The 19,763-nt window shown below is 44.6% G+C and overlaps 1 protein-coding gene across 1 annotated transcript in view; it reads right to left on the reverse strand.

The window, feature by feature from the left end:
• The window catches only part of SNTB1 (syntrophin beta 1), a 192,501-nt gene that overhangs the window by 16,419 nt on the left and 156,319 nt on the right, over positions 1-19,763 (reverse strand). Inside the window, exon 4 of the mRNA XM_016156574.2 lies at positions 10,355-10,494. Coding sequence (XP_016012060.2) covers positions 10,355-10,494 — 140 coding nt within the window. The remainder of the gene's footprint in view (positions 1-10,354; positions 10,495-19,763) is intronic.

Raw genomic sequence — 19,763 nt, forward strand, 5'->3', positions numbered from 1 at the left:
CTCCATATCATCCCAACTAATTGCTTTTGATTGTTCGCAGCGATAATTTGGGGATGATACATAGAAATGTGGACCTTCATCATTCTGCCATCTTGAGGAGCCCGAACGGGGAGGAGTTTTATAAATCATGGCACTGCAAAGATGACACAAGGCCACTGGACAAGATAAGGTCAAGATCCTTCCTCTTACCTCTTTGTGTTATATGAGTGAGAGGCGTGGCAGGAAGAGAGAACAACAGAGCAATGATTATGTTTATAAATGTCCTGTGAAATCTTTCTCTTGATCTGAGTTTAAGTGGGCATATTTTCACTTCCTGACAACAGAATAGATTGGATATACAATATTGGATACTGTATTGTCCAACAGTCTGCTCACTGAGCATCTCCACTCTGAGAGCTCAGACGTGGCAGACTCAACATAAGCTAAAGCAATATTGTATAAGGCCCTGCGATCTTAGCTTCTCAGTATCTGGATCCTTAGCAACACCAGGGTCCACAAGGGCCACGAGCCCTTCCATCCCTGGACGCCAGCACATTCCATCCAGGGAGGGCCACACTTGGAGCAGATGATTTGCTTCCTGGGTCCAAGGTGAAGTAGAGCACTTCCTGCAAGGCCACAACTGCCTGAGCTGGCTGCCAGCAGGCATGCTCGGGCGCCCCCTCTGTAAGGTTTGTCACTCATGCGTCTAGGTTGACAGCTCTTGGGTAAGGTGACATCGGGGGGAAACAACTTGCTATTGACAGCACAGCCATGTGCTGGAGCTCAAGGCCAAGCACAGCATGACTTCCTCAAGGTCTGCGCCCCTCCTCCAGACTCCTACACGTCATCATCAATCCATTTACCCCACTGTTTTAAAATTACCACCTCATCTTCCTTGACGTTCTTAAGAGTAAGAGTCTTGTCTCATCCGTCATTGATTCTGTGCTGTCTAGCATCCTACCTGACACGTTAAGTGTTCATGTTGGCTAAATAACTGCACGAATGAAAGTTTTTCAAAATGTTTTTAAATTCAAGTTTAAGTTTGCAGAGGAAAGTACACACACACACACACACACACACACACACATTTACTTGACCTATTTCAAAATAAAATTTGGGGGCACTGGAAGGCCTCCTAATGAACTCTTCATTTGATAGCTCGTTACCGGGGCCAGATTCCAGACACTAAATGCCAAGTAAATGTCAGCTGGACATTAAGATGTTAAAGTCATCATTTGAAAGGGTAGGGCTAAGGACAGAATCTGTCTGCCTGCGTTTTTCCTATTCTGCCAGGAATAGCCTTTCTTATATTCCTCTCAAAATTCCTCCCAAAGATCTTTCCTGATCTGCAGTCTCAGGAGGGACTCTGAAATAGCTATTATTTATCTTTCAATTATTTTACATTTTAAGTTATTTGTGTATCCTTAAAAAAATGACCATCTGTCTCTCATCTGTGGCAGGAACTAAATGACACCAACCACGAAAATGCTGTCTCCCAAGAGAAGATAACTTTCTTATCCAGCCAGGAAAAAAAAAAAAAAATACTGACACCCTGGAACAGGCGTTTAAGCTGCAATTCACATCGTTTTTTCATTTTTATCTGAAACTGCATGAGGATACCAAGGACATGCTTCGTTCCCTGGATACAAAATTCAGATACACATTCCCACGGATGAAGCCACGGTTGGAAGCGAAGCCACAGTTGGAAACAAGGCCACAAATCCCAGCAAGATTTCCTCTTAGACAGGAATGTGAGTAAGTGGACAAATGAGTAAGACCACATAATAGTAGAAAGCGGTGCAAGAAAATAAAGCCATAGATATGAGGGAACAGGTACCCCAAATCTGATATTTGCCAATTGCATGACCTTAGCAAGTTTCTCAAACTACCTGTGACTCAGACTCTTTAAATGCAAACTGGGGATAATGCTTTGCCTACCGTGGTTAGTGCTGCGAGGAGGAAATGCGTCACATGAACACTGCACGGGACAGCGCCTGGTACGGAATATTCAGAAATACCCATTATCGTTAGTTCTATCAGGGCACGACTTTTTATTTGATTATTCCCTACTGCGTGCCTAGCACCTAGAATGATGCAAGGCACATGACAGGCGCTCAGTAAATATTTGTCAAGTGAATGGCTAAATGAATGCCTGGAGTATAAAGAGGGTTCTTTTCCCAAGAGTCTGTGATTAGTGGCCGACTTCTTTTCTACCCTCAGTCCTTCAGCCACACGAAAGAGTAGCTAGTGCTAAATGCAAAGAACTCAAGTTTATATCCCCTAAATGACAATTTCCAGATTGGTTCGGTTCTGAGGAAAAAAAAAAAAAAGTGATCTTGAGTAGTGACTAGGATGTGATGTTCTGGGAGATTAGCCTAACGTCCATTTCCTGTTTCTTCTTTTCGTCTCTTGCAACTGGTGATTTTAGTGGTGACTTGGTTATTTAGGAAGTCAGAGTTACCTCTGTGGTCTCAGAGTAGAAGGGGATCATTGTATCAAAAAAGGTAAAAGTCATTAAGATTCTACATTTGTGGCCAGCACGAATCCAGTGTAGATTTAAAGAATTGTATATCAATAAAATGGGTCTCTCACCCAGATACAAAGAAAGGGTGAAATATCTTAAAATTACTTCAAATGTCCAAAGTGGTGGATTCCATGAGGCTCAGCATGGCTGTATGATAAGTACACTTTCAGGTCAAATTCTTCATCCATCACTTGGCAGAAATTGGCAGTAAAAATACTTATTCCTGCAGGAGGCCAGGCCACAAGCTTCTCTGTCAATAACTGAGGTACTAGGCTACATATTGTTGCTGGATCTTCAGGTATGCCTCTTGGCCTGACTGCTAGTTTTTTTTGTTTTTTGTTTTTGTTTTTGTTTTTTTAATTAAGTTTATTGGGGTAACATTGGTCTGACTGGTTTTGATTAAAACAAAAATTTAAAAAAAAAAACCCTCTCTCTCAAGGTGTGCTGATGCACTAATTTAATTCTGGATGGGTGTTAGAAAACATTGCCTAAAGTGTTCCATACAAAAACATTATTAATATCCTTAATTAAAACAAAAACAATTGCAGCACACAGATTCAGCCAAATTAGTAAAATTACATATTAGGTAACTGGGTTGCTAAGCAATATTACATCCTCATTTTATTTAATTGCTATAATTAACATCTCCCAACAGATGCCACAATGCAAGCCACAGAAAAAGAAAGAAAAAAAAGCAACTGACCAGGTCCCTCAACGGGTTGGCGCTCTCGAATAGCCTCATCCACTGGCCACCGCTAACGAAGCCTGACAGTCAACAGACCCCAGGAAAGAAGTGAGGGAAAGAACGGCCGATAAGGACCCGGCTGTCAGGTAGGAGGGGCCGCCCCGTAGCAGCCCTCAGCCCAGAGGAGCTGCACAACTGCCCATCTCTATCTTCTAAGCTTCTGTCATCTGAATAAGGTGATGAGTCAGGCAAGGTCCCATCTCTGAGAAAGTTGACATGATTGAGGGGTACTGACTATAAGCAAAGGCCAACTTAACACAGGAGAATGAGCAGCAAAAGAGAGGGGAACCAATTTTTGACCGTTCAGTGGTAGCTGGGTGGGTTTCGAAGGGACAAGTGATTGATTGTCTTCCATACACTCTCTGTGGCCTCATGAGCGTTCACAGCCGGAGGCCAGCAGCTGGAGGGAGGGAAGCGGACTCCTGCTGGGCGAAAGGCCGCGCTGATACACTGTCGCTTAGTCTCACAAGGACCCTTTGAAGGTGGTGCCGAGGGATCCACTTTACAACAAGCAAGTCACCCATAGCTCTGTGCAGTTAAGTAGCGGCCAGGATCACATAGCGACTGTCTGGAATTTGAACCCTTTCCGTCACACCGGAACAAGGGCCCAACTCCAGCCCGTCAACTACGGGCAGGAAGGAAAGAGAAGTGAGCGACTCTGATGAAGACGTCCTGTCATCCATGGGTTCGGCTCATCCACGATGCACTTTTCTTCTCCAAGATAAACGAGGCTTACAGTCTGGCGAGTATTCTGACATCGGGATCGCCCCGCATCTCGGGAAATTGTTCCTTTGAAGTTAATGGTCTCTTTCTTATTTCGTAGTCTTAGAACTAGATTTTTTAAATATGTTATTTGAATTTTCTGGCTATCTCTTACATGTTCCCTTATCCCAGCTATGATTTAATTAGTTCAACATATATCACAATGTGTATAGAATATGTATTATAAAAAGACCATTCATGTAAGACAAGGACAATTAAAATTAGTTCTCTTTTACTGGGAAAATGAAACCAGGAGTGAATAACCTGAACACAGAGCTCTTATAACACCTGGTTTTTATCTCTCACATTTTGAGATAGATAGATAGATAGATAGATAGATAGATAGATAGATATATACACACACACACACACACACACACACATACACAGTTACGTGTGTGTGTGTATTGCCCTTTCACACACATGAGGAGACTTGGATTCAGACAGATTGATATTTTGCCCAAGATTACACTGCAAGTAGAAATCTCAGGGTTCAGCTCCTGGTTTGTCTGATTCCAGAGTCCCTGAACCTCCTCACTCTGCTAACCTCCCACCCACCAACTCCGAGGAGCACCCAACTTGGTGTGAGGAGGGGCAGGAGGCTGGCAGCTAGTGTGACCACCAGGTATATGGGGACAAACAGGATGGACAGCCCACACTTTACAGTCTGATGAAGTGTATCTCCCTTGGCATGTAGATCCTCTTGTGCTACCCTAGAAAATGCCCGTGGAAAATGCCTACATTCCCTCCAGGTGAGGGGGCCTCCCAGGCTTAGTGTGAAAACCATAAGTGGTTGTGATATAGCGTTTGACAAATGCCATTGGCCAAACCTGCCCTGTGGAAAACGCGCTGAGGCTGGCCTGAGGGCAGCCATTGCTTTTAGCACTTAGAAACAGGTTAGTCCCTTAGGCACCAGCAATGACGCTTCACGTTTAGTCGAAATACTCAGTGTCTTTGGCTTGCAAGGGCTCTTGCAGGAGAGAAATGGATGCTCACCAGTTCCTCTTCTCCTGCTGCCTCACAGGTCGGAGAACGGGGCTCAGACCGACATCACTCTTTTTACAAGCTCTGCGCTCCTGAACCTTTTGCCAACAAACTGGATGTGTAGAGTATCTGGGCTGAACCTCCTCTGCAATTCCAGAAATACTGCAACCTGAATCCTCCTTCTCTGTAGGCCTGTCTCACTTGCCAATGATGACGACAGTGACAAAAACCCAACACACTTACTCTATATGGGCGACGGTGCCTTTTTTTTTTTTCCCTTAATGTTCAGCAACATCAAATAAGCTTTGGCTAAGCGGGAAATGTTTTCCCAAGGACTCATAAAAAGCTGAGGGATGAGAATAGCTAAAATTACAACATGTTTGCAAACCTCCCAAGTGTACTGCTGTACATCACACCATTGATGCACCCTGAAATCTTGTCGGTAAGAGAGGGGACTGACTGCTCGTAAACTTTTCATGGCCGTCAACTCCAAGAATATGCGAGTATTTCTGGGGCCACTGCTATGAAACGCAATCAAATTTTCATCTTCCAGAAAAATATAAATTAGATGTGCCTGGGCCTAAAACACACACACACACACACACACACACACACACACACACACACACACGCACACACCCCTAAACAAATAAACAAATCAACTATGAACTGTCTGAGGGAGTAACTTGATTTCGGAAGAAATCTATTTCCTACTGGCTATGGTCCCAGCCAGTTCTTGTGCCAAGGGAGACTGTCTGACACCCCGAATAGTGCTAGTCCTGCTATGTGCCAGGCATCGTACTAAATAAGGCTGGATTTATGCCAGTTGCTATGGGTTAAATTCTGTCCCACCCACCCCCACACCGCCAGTTTATATGTGGAAACCCTAACCCTCTATGTGATGCTATTTAGAGACAGGGCCTATGAAGAGGGCATGAGTGTGTGGCCCTGCTCTGATGGCATCAGTCTCCTTATAAGAAGAGATACCAGAGAGCTCCAGTGCTCTCTCTCTCCCCTCAGTGCACAAAGAAGTCACGTGAGCACTCAGTAGGGTGGTGGCCATCTACAAACCCAAGAAGAGCGCTGTCACCGGAAACTGATCACGCTGGCCTTGGACTTCCGCCCTCCAGAACTGTGAGAACATAATCATCTGTCGCTTGAGCCTCCCGGTCTGTGGTGTTCTGTAGTGGCAGTCTGAGCTTACTAAAACACAGTGATCGTATTTTAATTTTAATAATCACTTTGCAGGAGATGTTATAATTAAGTTGCAAGAGAGCTAAGGAAAGGTTTGTACAATATACTTAGCAGGGAATGAGAACGTGCTCCTGCAGGCTGCAGGGAACAGTGGTTAAGAACGTGGACTTAGCCTCAGGTTTCTCTTCCTAGCCGTATGCGGGTAAGTTAGTTCACCTCTTAGTTCCTCTATCTACTTGTCTGTGAAATGGGAATAAAACCTAAACCTCACAGGGTTGAGAGGGCTAAAAGTGGGAACCCTGAGGACCGCCCTTTCCCAATGCTCATTAAAGGCGCGCATTCCTGACCTCTAACCTGGCCGGCTGAGCCAGCATCTCCAGGGCAGGGTCTTTGGGACAGGAATCTTTGATAAAGAGCCAGGTGATTCTTAAAGTGGACAAGTTTTGCAAACTCAGAGAGAATCTATGCCAGTACTTGGGTTTCGTCTACTCTCCCCCTCCAAATGTTGGTCACTGGTTTCTTACCACCTGGCGTACAGTAAGTCTTCACCTAACATTGTTGACTGGTTCTTGGAAACTGTAACCTGAAGTGAAACAGTGTAAACAAACACTCATTTTACCATAGGCTGATTGAAATACATAAATATGCCTAGGGACTCAATTCCTGTTTCTATCTATTAGCCTATGGCAGAAGTGGTTGGAGACACAGTGTCCTGTCGAGAACATTAAATGAGGACTTATTGTTTTTGCAAACACAATACCCATCACCTGGGATGATTAATTAATAGACATCCTATAATAAAATTTTAGATGACATGGCTCTATATCCATAAGTAAAAGTTGAGCTTACATTTAAGATTTGTATTCGTTACTGTTTCTAAATTAGACCTCAATAAAATATTTTTAAAGGAAATTTTAAAAAAGGACAAGGACAAATAATGCTACTAGACACACTACGTGCCCAAATGGTCATGTATAAAGGACACATGGCCACATGTGACGGCATAGAACATGCGAGAAGTACAGGAAGGAGGCACTTGATGAATTTAAGTGTGTGGCTAGGGACGTAGCCAATGGAAGTATTATAACAGAAGGATCCAGAGAATTCCTTTGATTTCTACCACTTTCGGCAGAAACGTACAGCCTCAGCCCAGCCTCCCACCTCAGAAAGCTGGCTTTTCCTGCAAGGACAGAATAGTCTGCGTCTTCAGCTGGGGCGAACGAACCCTGTTCCACAGCAACTCATTCACAAGCTCAGCCCGGAGCTACAGAAAGGTACATCTCCCCAGCGTGATTGTCGGGAAAGGGGGTGTAGCAAGGGGAGCGGTCCTTTTCCTAGTTTGCTTCCTGAGTCTTTCTCTAGGAACTGCCCCAGAGGCGTGGAGAGAAGCTGGCAGAGACCAATATATGCAAACCAGGTGGCCGATGCACAAGCCAAAAGGTCAGTTAAAAAACCAATATTTTCCCCAAGTATATCTATCTCCCCCTGGGTTTGGGAGACAGAGGCATTCACGGGTGCATTTAATAGACGAGGGCTCTGAAAGATCAGCCTGGAGTTTAGCACCCTCCTGGTGGGAGAAATACTGGGATGGAAACTCCGGCTCTTACTTTTCCAGGCTGCTGCCCCGGAACAGGCAGCAAATTACCTCCTCGCTCCAGGGGACGGAGTACGAACGAATGGCCAGCGCTGCCCTAACATCTCGGACAGACTCTGCCTAGAACCAGCTGGAGACCAGGGGCATGATTATGGGCCTAATTTTATCACTGCTGATAGGACTGACATACACCTACAATAACACATTTTTATTTTGCAGCTCAGTGGTCAGGCTGAGTCATTTGGGAAGGGGCAGCGAGTTGGGAGGTTAAGCATCACCTCTGTATCTCCTTTTATGTTTAGAGGACAAACACCGATTTTTCATGCTGCATCTTTTGTTCTAAATGAGCACAGTTTGCACTGAAGGGGTTTCCATTTTCTCTTTCCATGCTGGATGCAGGCTTACGGTTTTAGGCCATTCGTGTGCTTTGCTCACAATCCAGATACGTTCACTGCCCACCTCCCACACCTCCTCAGAGGCTATTTCCTGTGTCTGCACACCCACCCCCCCCCTCCTCCCAGGGGGTGGGGGTGGGGGATTTTGCTTTTGAAGGTTCACATCCACGACTTCCTTCAGGAGTGCCCTGAACCACTGAGCCCGGAGAGCCTGCAAGAACACATCCTGCGGGCGGCCTGAGCTTTCGACAGACCGCTGTGGGAGTGGGCAAGTCCCGTCACCTGCCTGCATTGGGACAAATCCCGAGGCAATTGTTTATGCACTGGGCAGTGCCGTCCGAGAACAGAAGCTTCCGTGATGATGGCGGCATTCTAGACCTGAGCTGTCTGCGATGGTGGCCACTGGCCATAACCACCGAGTGTGTGAAACACGGCCATTGCAACTGAGGAGCTAAAGTTTCTAAGTTCTGAATGAACGAGTAAGAGGGCGAAGGAGCAAAAGGAAGAGCAGCCCCATGAGTCAGGATGCTCGGAAACTGAGAGGAGGAAGCTGGGTCCCAGGGTGAGTTTTATGTTCAAGTTGTCTGGGAGTTACCTAAACTTTTGTTCCTGAAAATCAGCCCAAGAGCCACGAGTCTTATTTCTCTTCTTAGAAACTGGAATGCAGTGACTGTGGTCTAATCTTTCTTTGGTGTCAGTCGTGGGCATGTCTCAGAATCTGAACATCAGTGCCCGTGGGTGAGGATTGCAATGTAAACTGTAAAAAGTGATGGAGATGGTGCTGAATGTGAATGGACCGCAAGATGTAGCCTGAATCTTCACACGAACGTTGTAGGCTGTTTGGATTCTGACTATTGAAGCTTTATTGTAAACATCAATAGCACTCTAATAGCTATCCTGCCAAAGATTTTAAGGCTTAGGAGACTCAAAAATTAAATTAGTCTTGTGTATTATTCTATGTATTTTATTCATATCTAAGTGATCTAGGCCCAGTTCCTAACCCTGAAGCTCTATTAACATCGGTGACCAATAATTTCCATCTTCAGGTCACCCTTGCTGGTCTCCATAACCACCCATGACTGGAAGTAAGAGACGTTTTAAGGAGTTTCTGCTCTCCTCTCTACCCTCATCATTTCAATTTCATGTTACCTCTTGCTCTGCCAATGAGTCTCATTCTGTTCCCCGCACCTGAGCCTTGTCTATATATACACTGTTTGGCACCTCAGTCTGTTGAAAACACAGAACCCATCTTGTTTCTATCTTTTGCTCAGGACAGATGTCCCAAAACTTCAGTCCCCTATCCTCTGTCTGTTGTTGGACCAAACTCCTTCCAGAGTTTGTCCCACATTGTTCGATAATTCATTCAACAGACATTTAAGGGCCCAATATGGCCAGACCCTATGCCAGAGAGGCCGCAAGCATTACGTTAGTGAGCCTAGCTTCTAGGTAAAGAAACAGAGCTGTAGGAGTAATGAAAATTGTGCCCATTATCACAAAGCACACACAGAAAGAGCTGGCAATAGAAGCTGGGTCTGGGAGTTGTCAGTTACTTGAAGGCAAGATTCAGGTTCGATGTGTTTTTGTGCGCAGGATACAGACCTTCAAAGAAGAGGGTGAGCATGTGATGCAGTAAGTTAATATGTCAGATAAACAACAAATGTGCACTGAAGGTCTTAAGAAACAGACAGATCCTGGCAGCCTCACTTCCGGAGGAAGTTTCATGCAACTGAGGAAGAACTTGTTACGGTGTCTCTCATGCTAAACGCGCTTTAAAAAGCACAGCGGAACGTTCCCATATGACATCCTCTGTGCCACCAAGTGAAGACCCTTGCTTGATAATTGTTTCTACCTGAACTTCAAGATTGTAAATACATGTGCACAGTTCATCCCAAAGGGGATGGGATGGAGACCCAGGAAGGTGACTAGGCTGGGACCATCTCAGAGATGTCACTATTCCTTCAGGTTGGACAAGCAGTTTGTCCTTTGTCTCCGTGTTGCCTCACGTTTGGCCGTAACCGATAATTCTATCTGGCTAAACACAGGTGGCTCGATTCTGGAGCAACTCTCCACTCCTGCTGCAACAGTAAGCAGTAATATAAGGTGTTGAAATCATTGTAATGGATTAAGATCATTTCGGACCGCAAACTCACGACACTCAACCACAAAGTCATGGCTACCTGGTGGCGAGAAGTGGGTACGTGTGAACCGGGTTGAACCAGGCTTCCTTCCTCCGTGGCATGCTGTCGTAGATTAAAAGGTCCTTCTCAGTCAGGACCACCAGGGCTGGCTTCCACTGTCTCTCGCTCTCCCCGGGCACCTGAAACAGAAGAAGAGAACTTGAAAAACGACAGCCCGAGGAAAGAGTAACGAGAAAGACGCTGGCACCTCCCCAGTCAAAAGACCCAACAATAAAAGCGCCTTTTGGTTCAGGTTGTAAAATAAAAATGGGAAGAAACCATTCATGGTCATAGGATTCTTGATTCTTGAAAATATGTTTTCTCAGGGCCTCGGTGTGTACAGTCAGTGCAGCTAAGAAGCAGCCCAGCTGCGAAACAGCTGTCACTGTTTCGCACCTGCCAGTCAGCATCGAAATCTTTATTTTACAGTGGGACGCAGATGCTTGGGGACTAAGCGCTCCCAGATGGTTCTCCAGTAGAGTGTGTTGTTTTTCTTAGGCAATGGTAAGGTTTAAAAGCTTTGGAATAAATATCCAAAGCCTCTGGAATTGAGGCGAATGTCTGTCTGAACAAGCATGAGACATCACAGCCTCTTCCCCCGGTCTTTCACTCTCGGATTGTTTTTGTGATTCAGGCACCATCTTGAAATCCTCTTGTTCTGTTGACTGTTTCCATTCTATTCGTTGCAGATAATTCTTGAACTCACGGGCTGAGATGAACTGGCCAGGATACGAGAGGATTCAAACATCAGTTGCATGATTAGGCCTGATGACCCTTAATCTTTAGTTGACCTGGGGAGTCTGTGTAGCTCAGATCTTACCATCCCTGTCTGCCCCGTGTTGATCCCATCATACTCCCTAAATGGTCTCCCATCTAGAAAAATATTCTCCTTCCAATTTGAACTCCAGGAATAATTTCGATGCTCAGTTTGGAAAGACTCGGTGCTCCAGCCTTGCTACTCAAAGCATGGATTGTGTTTCAGGAGCAGCGGCATGACCTGGGAGCTCACTGGAAATAGTGTCAGGCCCATCGCAGACCTACTGAATCAGAAATTCATTTTAACAAGACCTTCGGGTGAGTCGTGGGCTCATTAAAGATTAAGAAGCCCTGTTCTAGATGAAGTTGAGATTGTCTTTGACACTGGCAACTAATTCAGAGCAAACCATATCCAAAATCTATTCGGAATTTAAATAAATGAGCTAAATTAATGATAAAAGCTAATTTCTTCCCTTTCTAGTCTTATTGTTAAAGGACAGGAAGTGCCACAGGGAAATCTGCATTGAGGGAGAAGCAGGTAATTGTGGCTTTATGAATGAGTGATCAGAGTTGAGATGTGCAGGATGGTTCACAGGCTGGGCTTTGTGGGTGATGTAGTTTTATAGGCTGCTTGAGTCTGAGTTCCTGCCCCATTATTGATTGCCCGTGTGACTCTGGGCAAGCTATTAGTCTCTGTGCTTCTATTTCCTCGCCGATAAAGATAACATCATATACAGTAGTGGTTAAGAGTGCTGACTCTGGGGCTGGAATGCCTTAACATAAACCATAGCTCTACGATTTACTAGCTGTGAGATTTGGAGCAAGTCAGCGAATCTCTTCATATCTCAGTTTTTGTATTGGTAAAATGGGGAAATAATAGTACTCAAATCAGAGGGTCGTTGTACAGATTGAGTTAAAAATGTCTAAAATGCTTAGCATGGTGCAGAATAAGCATCATTTTGAGCCTAAGTAGCATGTACCTCATAATGCTATAGTGGAGATAAAATGAAGAGGGTGCGTGTAATGTCCTTGGCATGGCACCTGGCAGATGGTAAAGCTCTCAGAGAAACTTTGAGTGGAAAAAACTGTGGCAGATTCACCGATTTCTAAATTTGCCAAAAAAACAGTATTCTTTGGAAAAGATAACAATATGACTTTCCCTGGGAAAAAGTACAAGGCAAGCTCAGAACATCTTTGGTGCTGACAATTTCAATCCATTCTCCTCAAATCCTTTTCAAAGTTCTCCTAGGAAGAACTCATTGCACAATGATCATCTTTATTTTTTAATGCCCCTTTCAACAATTCCAAACAAAACCTTCCTTTCAGGAAAGAAGAAATCCTCTGTGAGGCTATTTACACTAGAATGTGAATGACTGCCTGGTTTATTTCTTCCTTTATACATTTTGTGCCTATTTTAAAAATCCATCCAACGGAACAACAGCAACTTTAAGAGACCAAAACAAGTTGTTAGAGAAGGCAATGTACCAGACCCTACAAGGTGAATAAGATATGGTCTCAAGGCATAAAGTGTTGCTTTTTTTCTTGGGGGGGTGGGGGTTGGAATAAATTTTTTCCAGCCTCTACATTAAACCTAGTAAATTACTTTTCTAGCTCATTAAGCAGGACTGGAGAAGCTACAAACGATCCTCCCAAAGTGCTTGCCTTACTTACCTACTCAGATCTGATCCATTAACTTTGCCTGGAACCCGTCATTTCAATGTGAACACAACTCAGCATCATTCCTCAAAAACAGCATTACGTTTGCAAAAGAAACCTCAGTGGTAAATACCAGCAGTACAGTGCAGACCTTTCTAAGAGTGGAGTCATACACCCACCCACGTCAAGCGGTATAGATAGACGGGAATAATCCCAAGGCCCTAAAGAATTCTGTGGTTTATCAAAGAGCCCTGTGTGAGTATGTCATCTCTGCGGGGACCAGACTCAGACTGGGCATTCCCACCATTCCTGTCTGGAGTGTTCATCTCAACACCCCCGTGAATGCTCGAAGGCAGAAATCTGCCCATGAGGACATCCGACCTTCTGGGAAGAAAAATTTCATGCTGAAGAACAGGTTTCCACAGCCACACGTTGGGCCGCGTGAGCGTCACATCACAAATCATTTCGAGGATGCTTTTCTTCAGGCTCGAGTGTTTGTGCTGATGTTTAGTGACAACTTCCATTACAAACCCAAATTTCCTGCCACCCAAAGATTTCCAATGATCATGTAGAGGTTCTGGGGACGTGTCTGCATTCTGCGACAACGTGCCTACTGAAACAGATGTGATGTGACTTGCGTCTCCATCCCAGCTTCCCGCCTTCAGACGCCGTAGCGGTTTCTCAAGAACTGATCATGTCTCTCATGAGAAGAGTGAAGGGAAATCAACAACCTTTTTTTGAAAATATTCTGAAGCTTAACTGCAGGCTGAATGCTGCCCCTGTAGTCACTTCTGTGGGACATGAGAGAAAGAGTGTACAAAATGACCAGGGGAATTTCAGAGACAGTGGGAAGAAGTCACTGGTCAGAAGTAAAGACAAGAGTACAAAGTCAACAGGTGTACATCTTAAACGTACACAGTTATGTGTCAAATATACCTCAGTTAAAAAGAAGTGAGGGACGGAGTCACTGAGTCCTCGATTTCAGACGGGTCTCATAGGTCATCTAGTTCAGCAACTGTCAGACTTAGTGTTCATTGGCCCGTCTGATCAGATTAAATCGCACACCACAGAACAAAACGTAAAACAATTGGGACAGGATTTGTATGGGGCGGCAGCCTGGTTGAGGTCCCGGCCTTTCTGCCCTTTACCCTATCGCCACCTCGGAGTGGGGTTCCTACACCTGCTGAAATACGGTTTGGAAACTACTGACTGTGGCTCCTCTAAAATACCTAGAAGCTGCAGATTACGTTCAAAGACAGTTTTACCAGAACCTTTCAGTATGTTGTTTTTTTTTTTTTTTTTTTAATTTTTTGGTAGGTATTTCCAAAGAAAAGAATGATACTGTTGCCTCCTAGGCGGAGTTGCAAGGATTCAATGAATAAATACACAGAGAGGGCTTAGAAACGTGTCTCGCATTCAGTAAGCAAGCAAGCCTTTAAAAATATTAGCTATTCTTACCACAACATTAAAGTAAAAATAAGTGAATATCGAGTTAAAGAGTTGGGCAAGAATTACTTGCCTTTGTGGTTCCAATGTCCTCATCTGCCAAAGGATGACATAAGACTAAATTACTGTTAACAGCGTCTCCAACTTCAAGATCTTTTTCAGGTTAAAATCCCCTTCTACTGGGCCGAGACTGCGTTAGTTGCTGGGACTCTCGCTTTATGTCTCCTCTTTGCTCCGTGGACTCTGTTTGTAGAACAAGGAAACACTGTGCGGGTTTGTTTTTCTCCGCTCATGCCAACTCGCTCTTCCTAACATATGTATTTTCTGTCTCCTGCTTGAGCCTAGTGACATCTCCACCATCGTGATGCTGCAGTGCAACGAACCGCAATAGCCTACGGTATTCAGAACAGTTAACATGCTGTACGGGGTTGTAGCCTACGAGCCTCGGTGCATAGGAGGCTATGCTGTCTCAGTTTGTGTAGTTCACTGATGTTCATGCAACGATGAAATTGCCAAATGCCACATTTCTCAGAACAGAGCCCCGTCATTAAGCAACGCGTGGCTACTTAACAGCTCTAAGCACTTGTTCGCTGATGTGTAATATGCTAATAATGGCCTCCTATGCATATTTTAGAAAGATTAAATGAAACGATTTATGGAAAGCACTTCCCACATGACAAATACTGGAAACGCAGAACGATCCGCATCACACCGCAAGTGCAATCTTTCCTCCAGCTATCCTGCTCGAGAAGGAAGGTCTAGGTATAGAAGGAACGACTTCTAGCAGAGTGAAAAACGGTCACCAGGGAGGAAGGTCAATCACAACTTTTGTGTGGGAGATGATGGTTATCTGGATAACTTTTTATTTTAAATCTTTTCACCTCACGTTTCTAGGTATTTAGAACAAAGCGCAAGATACCAGAGTAATAATAATGAGTGCCTATCAATTTCCAAATGTGTTTTAAACATTAGATAAGTAACCCCTTCGCCAAGTCTCAGAGAGGCACTCAAAGAGCACCTTCGCTCGACCAAAAGAAGAAGAGGAAGGAGTTTAAATGTGGCCACAAGGCACATGGGGAACGTGCCTAGGAGCCCCACTCAATCTATAACTCTCTTTCAGCCTCATAGCCCAGTAAATGGGAGCCGGATGGTACGTCTACACCTGGATGCGGAGTAGAATGCAAAGAGAAGGCAAAGAAGGCTAGAAAATAAGTCCAGAACAAGGTTCTGCGGAGCCGCAGCTCCCAGGACGAATCTTGCGCCCCTCACGCAATTCCCAAGCCATCTGACACCTGCATTGCTCAAAGCAGGGAGCAGACCGAGTGACCCATCCTGTCTCACGGATGTCAAGACAATAATGAAGAATGTTAGAGAAAGCAGAGTGAAAAATGTGGAATGAAAAATATGGTCTGCCTGTGGCACATTTAAGGAGGGAATTGTTTTTATATGCCGACTCTCCCCTCGACCAACAGCGGCAACCCCAATTTCAGGCTTAATCCTTCCTGCCGAATTCTGAAACCGGCCCAGCGCTTCTCTAAGCCATATATAATAAAGCCTGAGATTCCAGGAACGCTCATCGGAGGCAACGTAGAACTTCGTATGGGAGACTTTGGTGCTTAGGTTCTAGATGAGTCACCTCGGGTGTCAGCGCGGCCCTTCGGCACGGCTCCGGGGGAGAACCTTCCCTCCATCTCCCTAGCTTCTAGTAGCTACCAGTGTTCCTTGGCGCTTTGTGGCTTGAAGATGCATCGCCTCCATCTCTGTCTCTGCTGTCCCTGGACTTCGTTCTGAGTGTCTTCGTATGACCTTCTTATAAGGAGACCCATCGCTGGACTTAGAGCCCAACCTGCTCCAACATGAAATCAACTAATCATATCTGCAAAGACCCTATTTCTAAATCAGGTCACACATCATGAGGTCTCGAGTGGACGTGAATTTTGGGTGGGCTCAGGGGTAAAGACAAAACATCAATCCTGAGAACATGGTCGAAATCCACTACGTTTTCAGTTCTCTTTTTCCCTTTGAACACTTGCAGACGCGGAGTAGATTTTTGAAAGTTATTTACTGGGTATGCAGAAGGTCAAATGCTAATGTGCTCTAACAGAGCCTTTGATGGCTCTATTAAAAGTGATGCCTTGGTCCCTGGGATTTCATAATAAAGCCAACCTTAGGGCAGATCACACATACCCAAGGAGATAAGTGCACAGCCAGGATTTTAAATCTCCTCTCATCATACAGCATCACGGAAAGGGGAGGCGGGAGGCACATGAAGGTCAAGTCCCCATCACGACCTGGAGCATTCCAACCACACGAACCTGGCCTTTCAACTGTTTTGCCTCATTTGCTTAGTGCTAATGAGACAGCTCTTCGAATGACAGCATTCTAAGATACATTACAGGCAGTGATTCCAAGGTCTCTTCTTGCTTTAAAAAGATTGTTGGATTACCATGCATTTTACTGTAAGTTCGGGCTAAACACAGTCAAGGCGGACTCATAAATTGGAAGAACCAGATCCATCCACCTGAGCCTGTGCCTCAGTAAGTTTGGGGTGGTTTTCCAGCCTGCATCCTTTCTTGCCTCTTGAGAAGCTGAATGACAGCTTTGTAGGAGCAGCGCACTCTCTACCACAGGGAGGAGAAGGGCCACCCCACGCCCCTCTTTCTGCCCACCTCAACCTAGTAACTCCCCCTCCAAGGAAAGAGGTGCTGTTACTCTAATTTTCAGATGTAGAAACTGTCATTGGGCCACTTTTAACAGCAAGCATTGTCCTGTTTTCCAAGGGTGGGTGTCTGTGGTCACTACCCAAATCCCTGTATCTATGTGGTGAGAACGTATATGCTGGTCTGACTTTAGGGACAGAATAATCATTCTGATCCACGTGATTGATTTGTTTCCGTAGCCAGCACCCTGCCTTCAAGACAGTCCACAGAAAACAAGGTGCATCACTTCAGCCAAATTCTACATAATTTGACATTTATCGGAGTTCAGCATCAGGGCTTATTGGGCACTTGCTCAGCTATTAATAAATGTATTTTTTTCCTTGTTTTCTGTTAGTGCATTATTCTCTTTCTCTCTGCCAGGGACCCCAGAAAGGAGGAGGAGTAACATTATCCAAATCCTACTCTGGATCTCCCCAGCACTCAGCATTCTAGGAGAAATCCTGGTCATGTACTTGGACTCCAAACTGGATTCTGCTGTGTGACCTCCATCCCCTTGCCCTGTCCACTTTAAATAATTGTTCCCACACATTTGCCTTCCTCCATTAGTGTTTACAACCTTTGTTCTCCCTCCAGGGAAGCCTGAGCTCCAAATCATGAAACTCAGCTCCCTCAGGCATCTTTCTGGATTAGAGGTCCCCACCCTGTCAGTCTCTCATTACTGAGCCTTGGCTCTTAGAAGGCTACCTCGCCAGCCATTCTATCTAGAGTCAAAATATTTGTCACCCCCAGGACAGAGCGACTCTGCTTGGACCACTTTCAAACACCAGCTGTTGGAAATGGTGACCTGCCATTTGTATGAAATGAATTCCTCAGAGTGCTTCATCGAGGTTTCATCTGGTAAACCTGTAAACATTTCCTTTCCATCTTGTTTACTTGTTTGCTCTGTTCGACCTTTTCTGAGAAAAGTCCCAGAGTAAATTTCAACTCCGGTGCCCTGCCTGAATTATACAATATTATAATTGAGTAAGGTCAGAATAGTTTGAAGTTTGCTCTATCTTTTGGTCTGTTAAAAATAGTAGTAAGGTAGGAGAGAAAGGTTTAGAAAGAACGTGACGTATCAGATACTGAGTCATTTAAATCTGATAGTTGAAACCTCTACATGACAGGAAAAGAATTTTCTTTATCAAGGACTGGGGGAGTAAACATGTTTTGAGTGCCTACTCTGTGATAAGCACGGTAAGGTATACTGCGCCTCTCCCTCCCCCAAATTTATATGTTGCAGTCCTAACCCCCGACATTACAGAATGTGACCATTTTGGGCAATATGATTAGTGCAGATGAAATTAGTTACAATGGGCCCTAATCTAAGGGGAAACTTGGACGCAGGCACACATACAAGGAGAACACTAAGTGAACAGTGAAGGCAGAAATCAGGGTGATGCATCTACAAGGCACGCAATGCCTAAGATCGCCCGCAAGCCACCAGAACCTGGGAGAGAAGCACGGAGCCGATTCTCCCTCCCAGCCCTCAGAGGGAGCCAAGCCTGCTGACACCTGAATCTTGGATTCCCAGCATCCAGAACTGCACGACAACACGTTTGTAGCAGTTCGTTACGGCGGCCCTAAGAAGGTCATGCAAGCACTGTGCTACGTTTCACTTCCCTTGTTATTGTCCCCAGTTTACAGAGGAAGAAACTGTGCTTCGGAGTGGCCGTGTACCAGCCGAGGTTACATAATTAGAGTTACAAAGCCTTCTTGAGTTATATGCCTTCTCGACTTCAAAGCTGTGAAACTTCCAGATCACAAAGCTGCCTCCCATAACAAAGGAAAAGGGGGGACAAGGTGGGAAAATAAGGGGAGAGGTAGGAAAGAAGACGGCTGGGAACTCAGCGGTAATGTCTCTATCTAACTGGAGTGCACAGAGTCCAGCTCTGTGCAACTGTGCAGCAGGCTATGTTTCCCCTTGGGGTCCTTCAGTTTTGCCCTTTTTAACCTCCTGGCACAAGGGGCTTCACTCAGGGCAGACATCAGTGTAATCCAAGTTCCTGAATTCCCCTCCAAATAATCAAAGCTCTTTATTCCCCAAGTCTCACATCTGATTAAAGTAATTCAAGACTAAGTTGTAAATGACTCATAACCCTTAGTATGGTGTTCTCTAAGGGATATTTCTATTTATAACGAGTAGCTGGGGCAAAATTAGTCTGTTCTATTCACTCTTCATTGCACAATTGAAGGGTTAGTAAATGAAGCATAGTTTGTCCTCCGAAGGTGGTGAAACATTCCAGTATACTATAATTTGCTTTTTTTTTTTAAAAAATTTTAGCAAGCCCTACTCTTCACTGGTGATGTTTCCCCCAGTACACTGCAAATTCTAAGATGCTGATGTCCAACTTAATGTGCAAAGCAGTTTTAAAGCAACCATATACGTTTAGCGACTACGAAAATGTGTTTGGATATTTGTAACTACCAAACTTTTCTAGATATTTGCATCACTAGGAAGGTAAGTGGCTCCTGACCTTTCCAGTTCATGGCTTAGAAAGCACTGGATTCCAAACAGATGCTTTCGGCAATGTAATAGTGGCGGTATTAACTATAGATTCTTCTAGACAAGGAGTCACAAATTCAAGGATTACAGAGGACCATATATAAGTGGGAAAAAAAACCCTAACTTTTGAGGTAGTTTCTTTTCAATGTTAGCTTATCATTACCCTATCATTGCTAGGAAAGACTGTAGGCATAGCATTGCCAAATCTCCAACTTTTCAAAAGAAGCCATAAATGTGTATTCTTCAATGTGAATTCTCCCTATATTTAAAAGTTGATGTATTAGTTTCCTCTTGCTTCTCTAAGACATCACCATAAACATAGTGGTATTTATCATCCTTTAGTTCT

This window comes from Rousettus aegyptiacus, unplaced genomic scaffold (assembly GCF_014176215.1).
Source record: "Rousettus aegyptiacus isolate mRouAeg1 unplaced genomic scaffold, mRouAeg1.p scaffold_m13_p_15, whole genome shotgun sequence".
Lineage (NCBI taxonomy): Eukaryota > Metazoa > Chordata > Mammalia > Chiroptera > Pteropodidae > Rousettus > Rousettus aegyptiacus.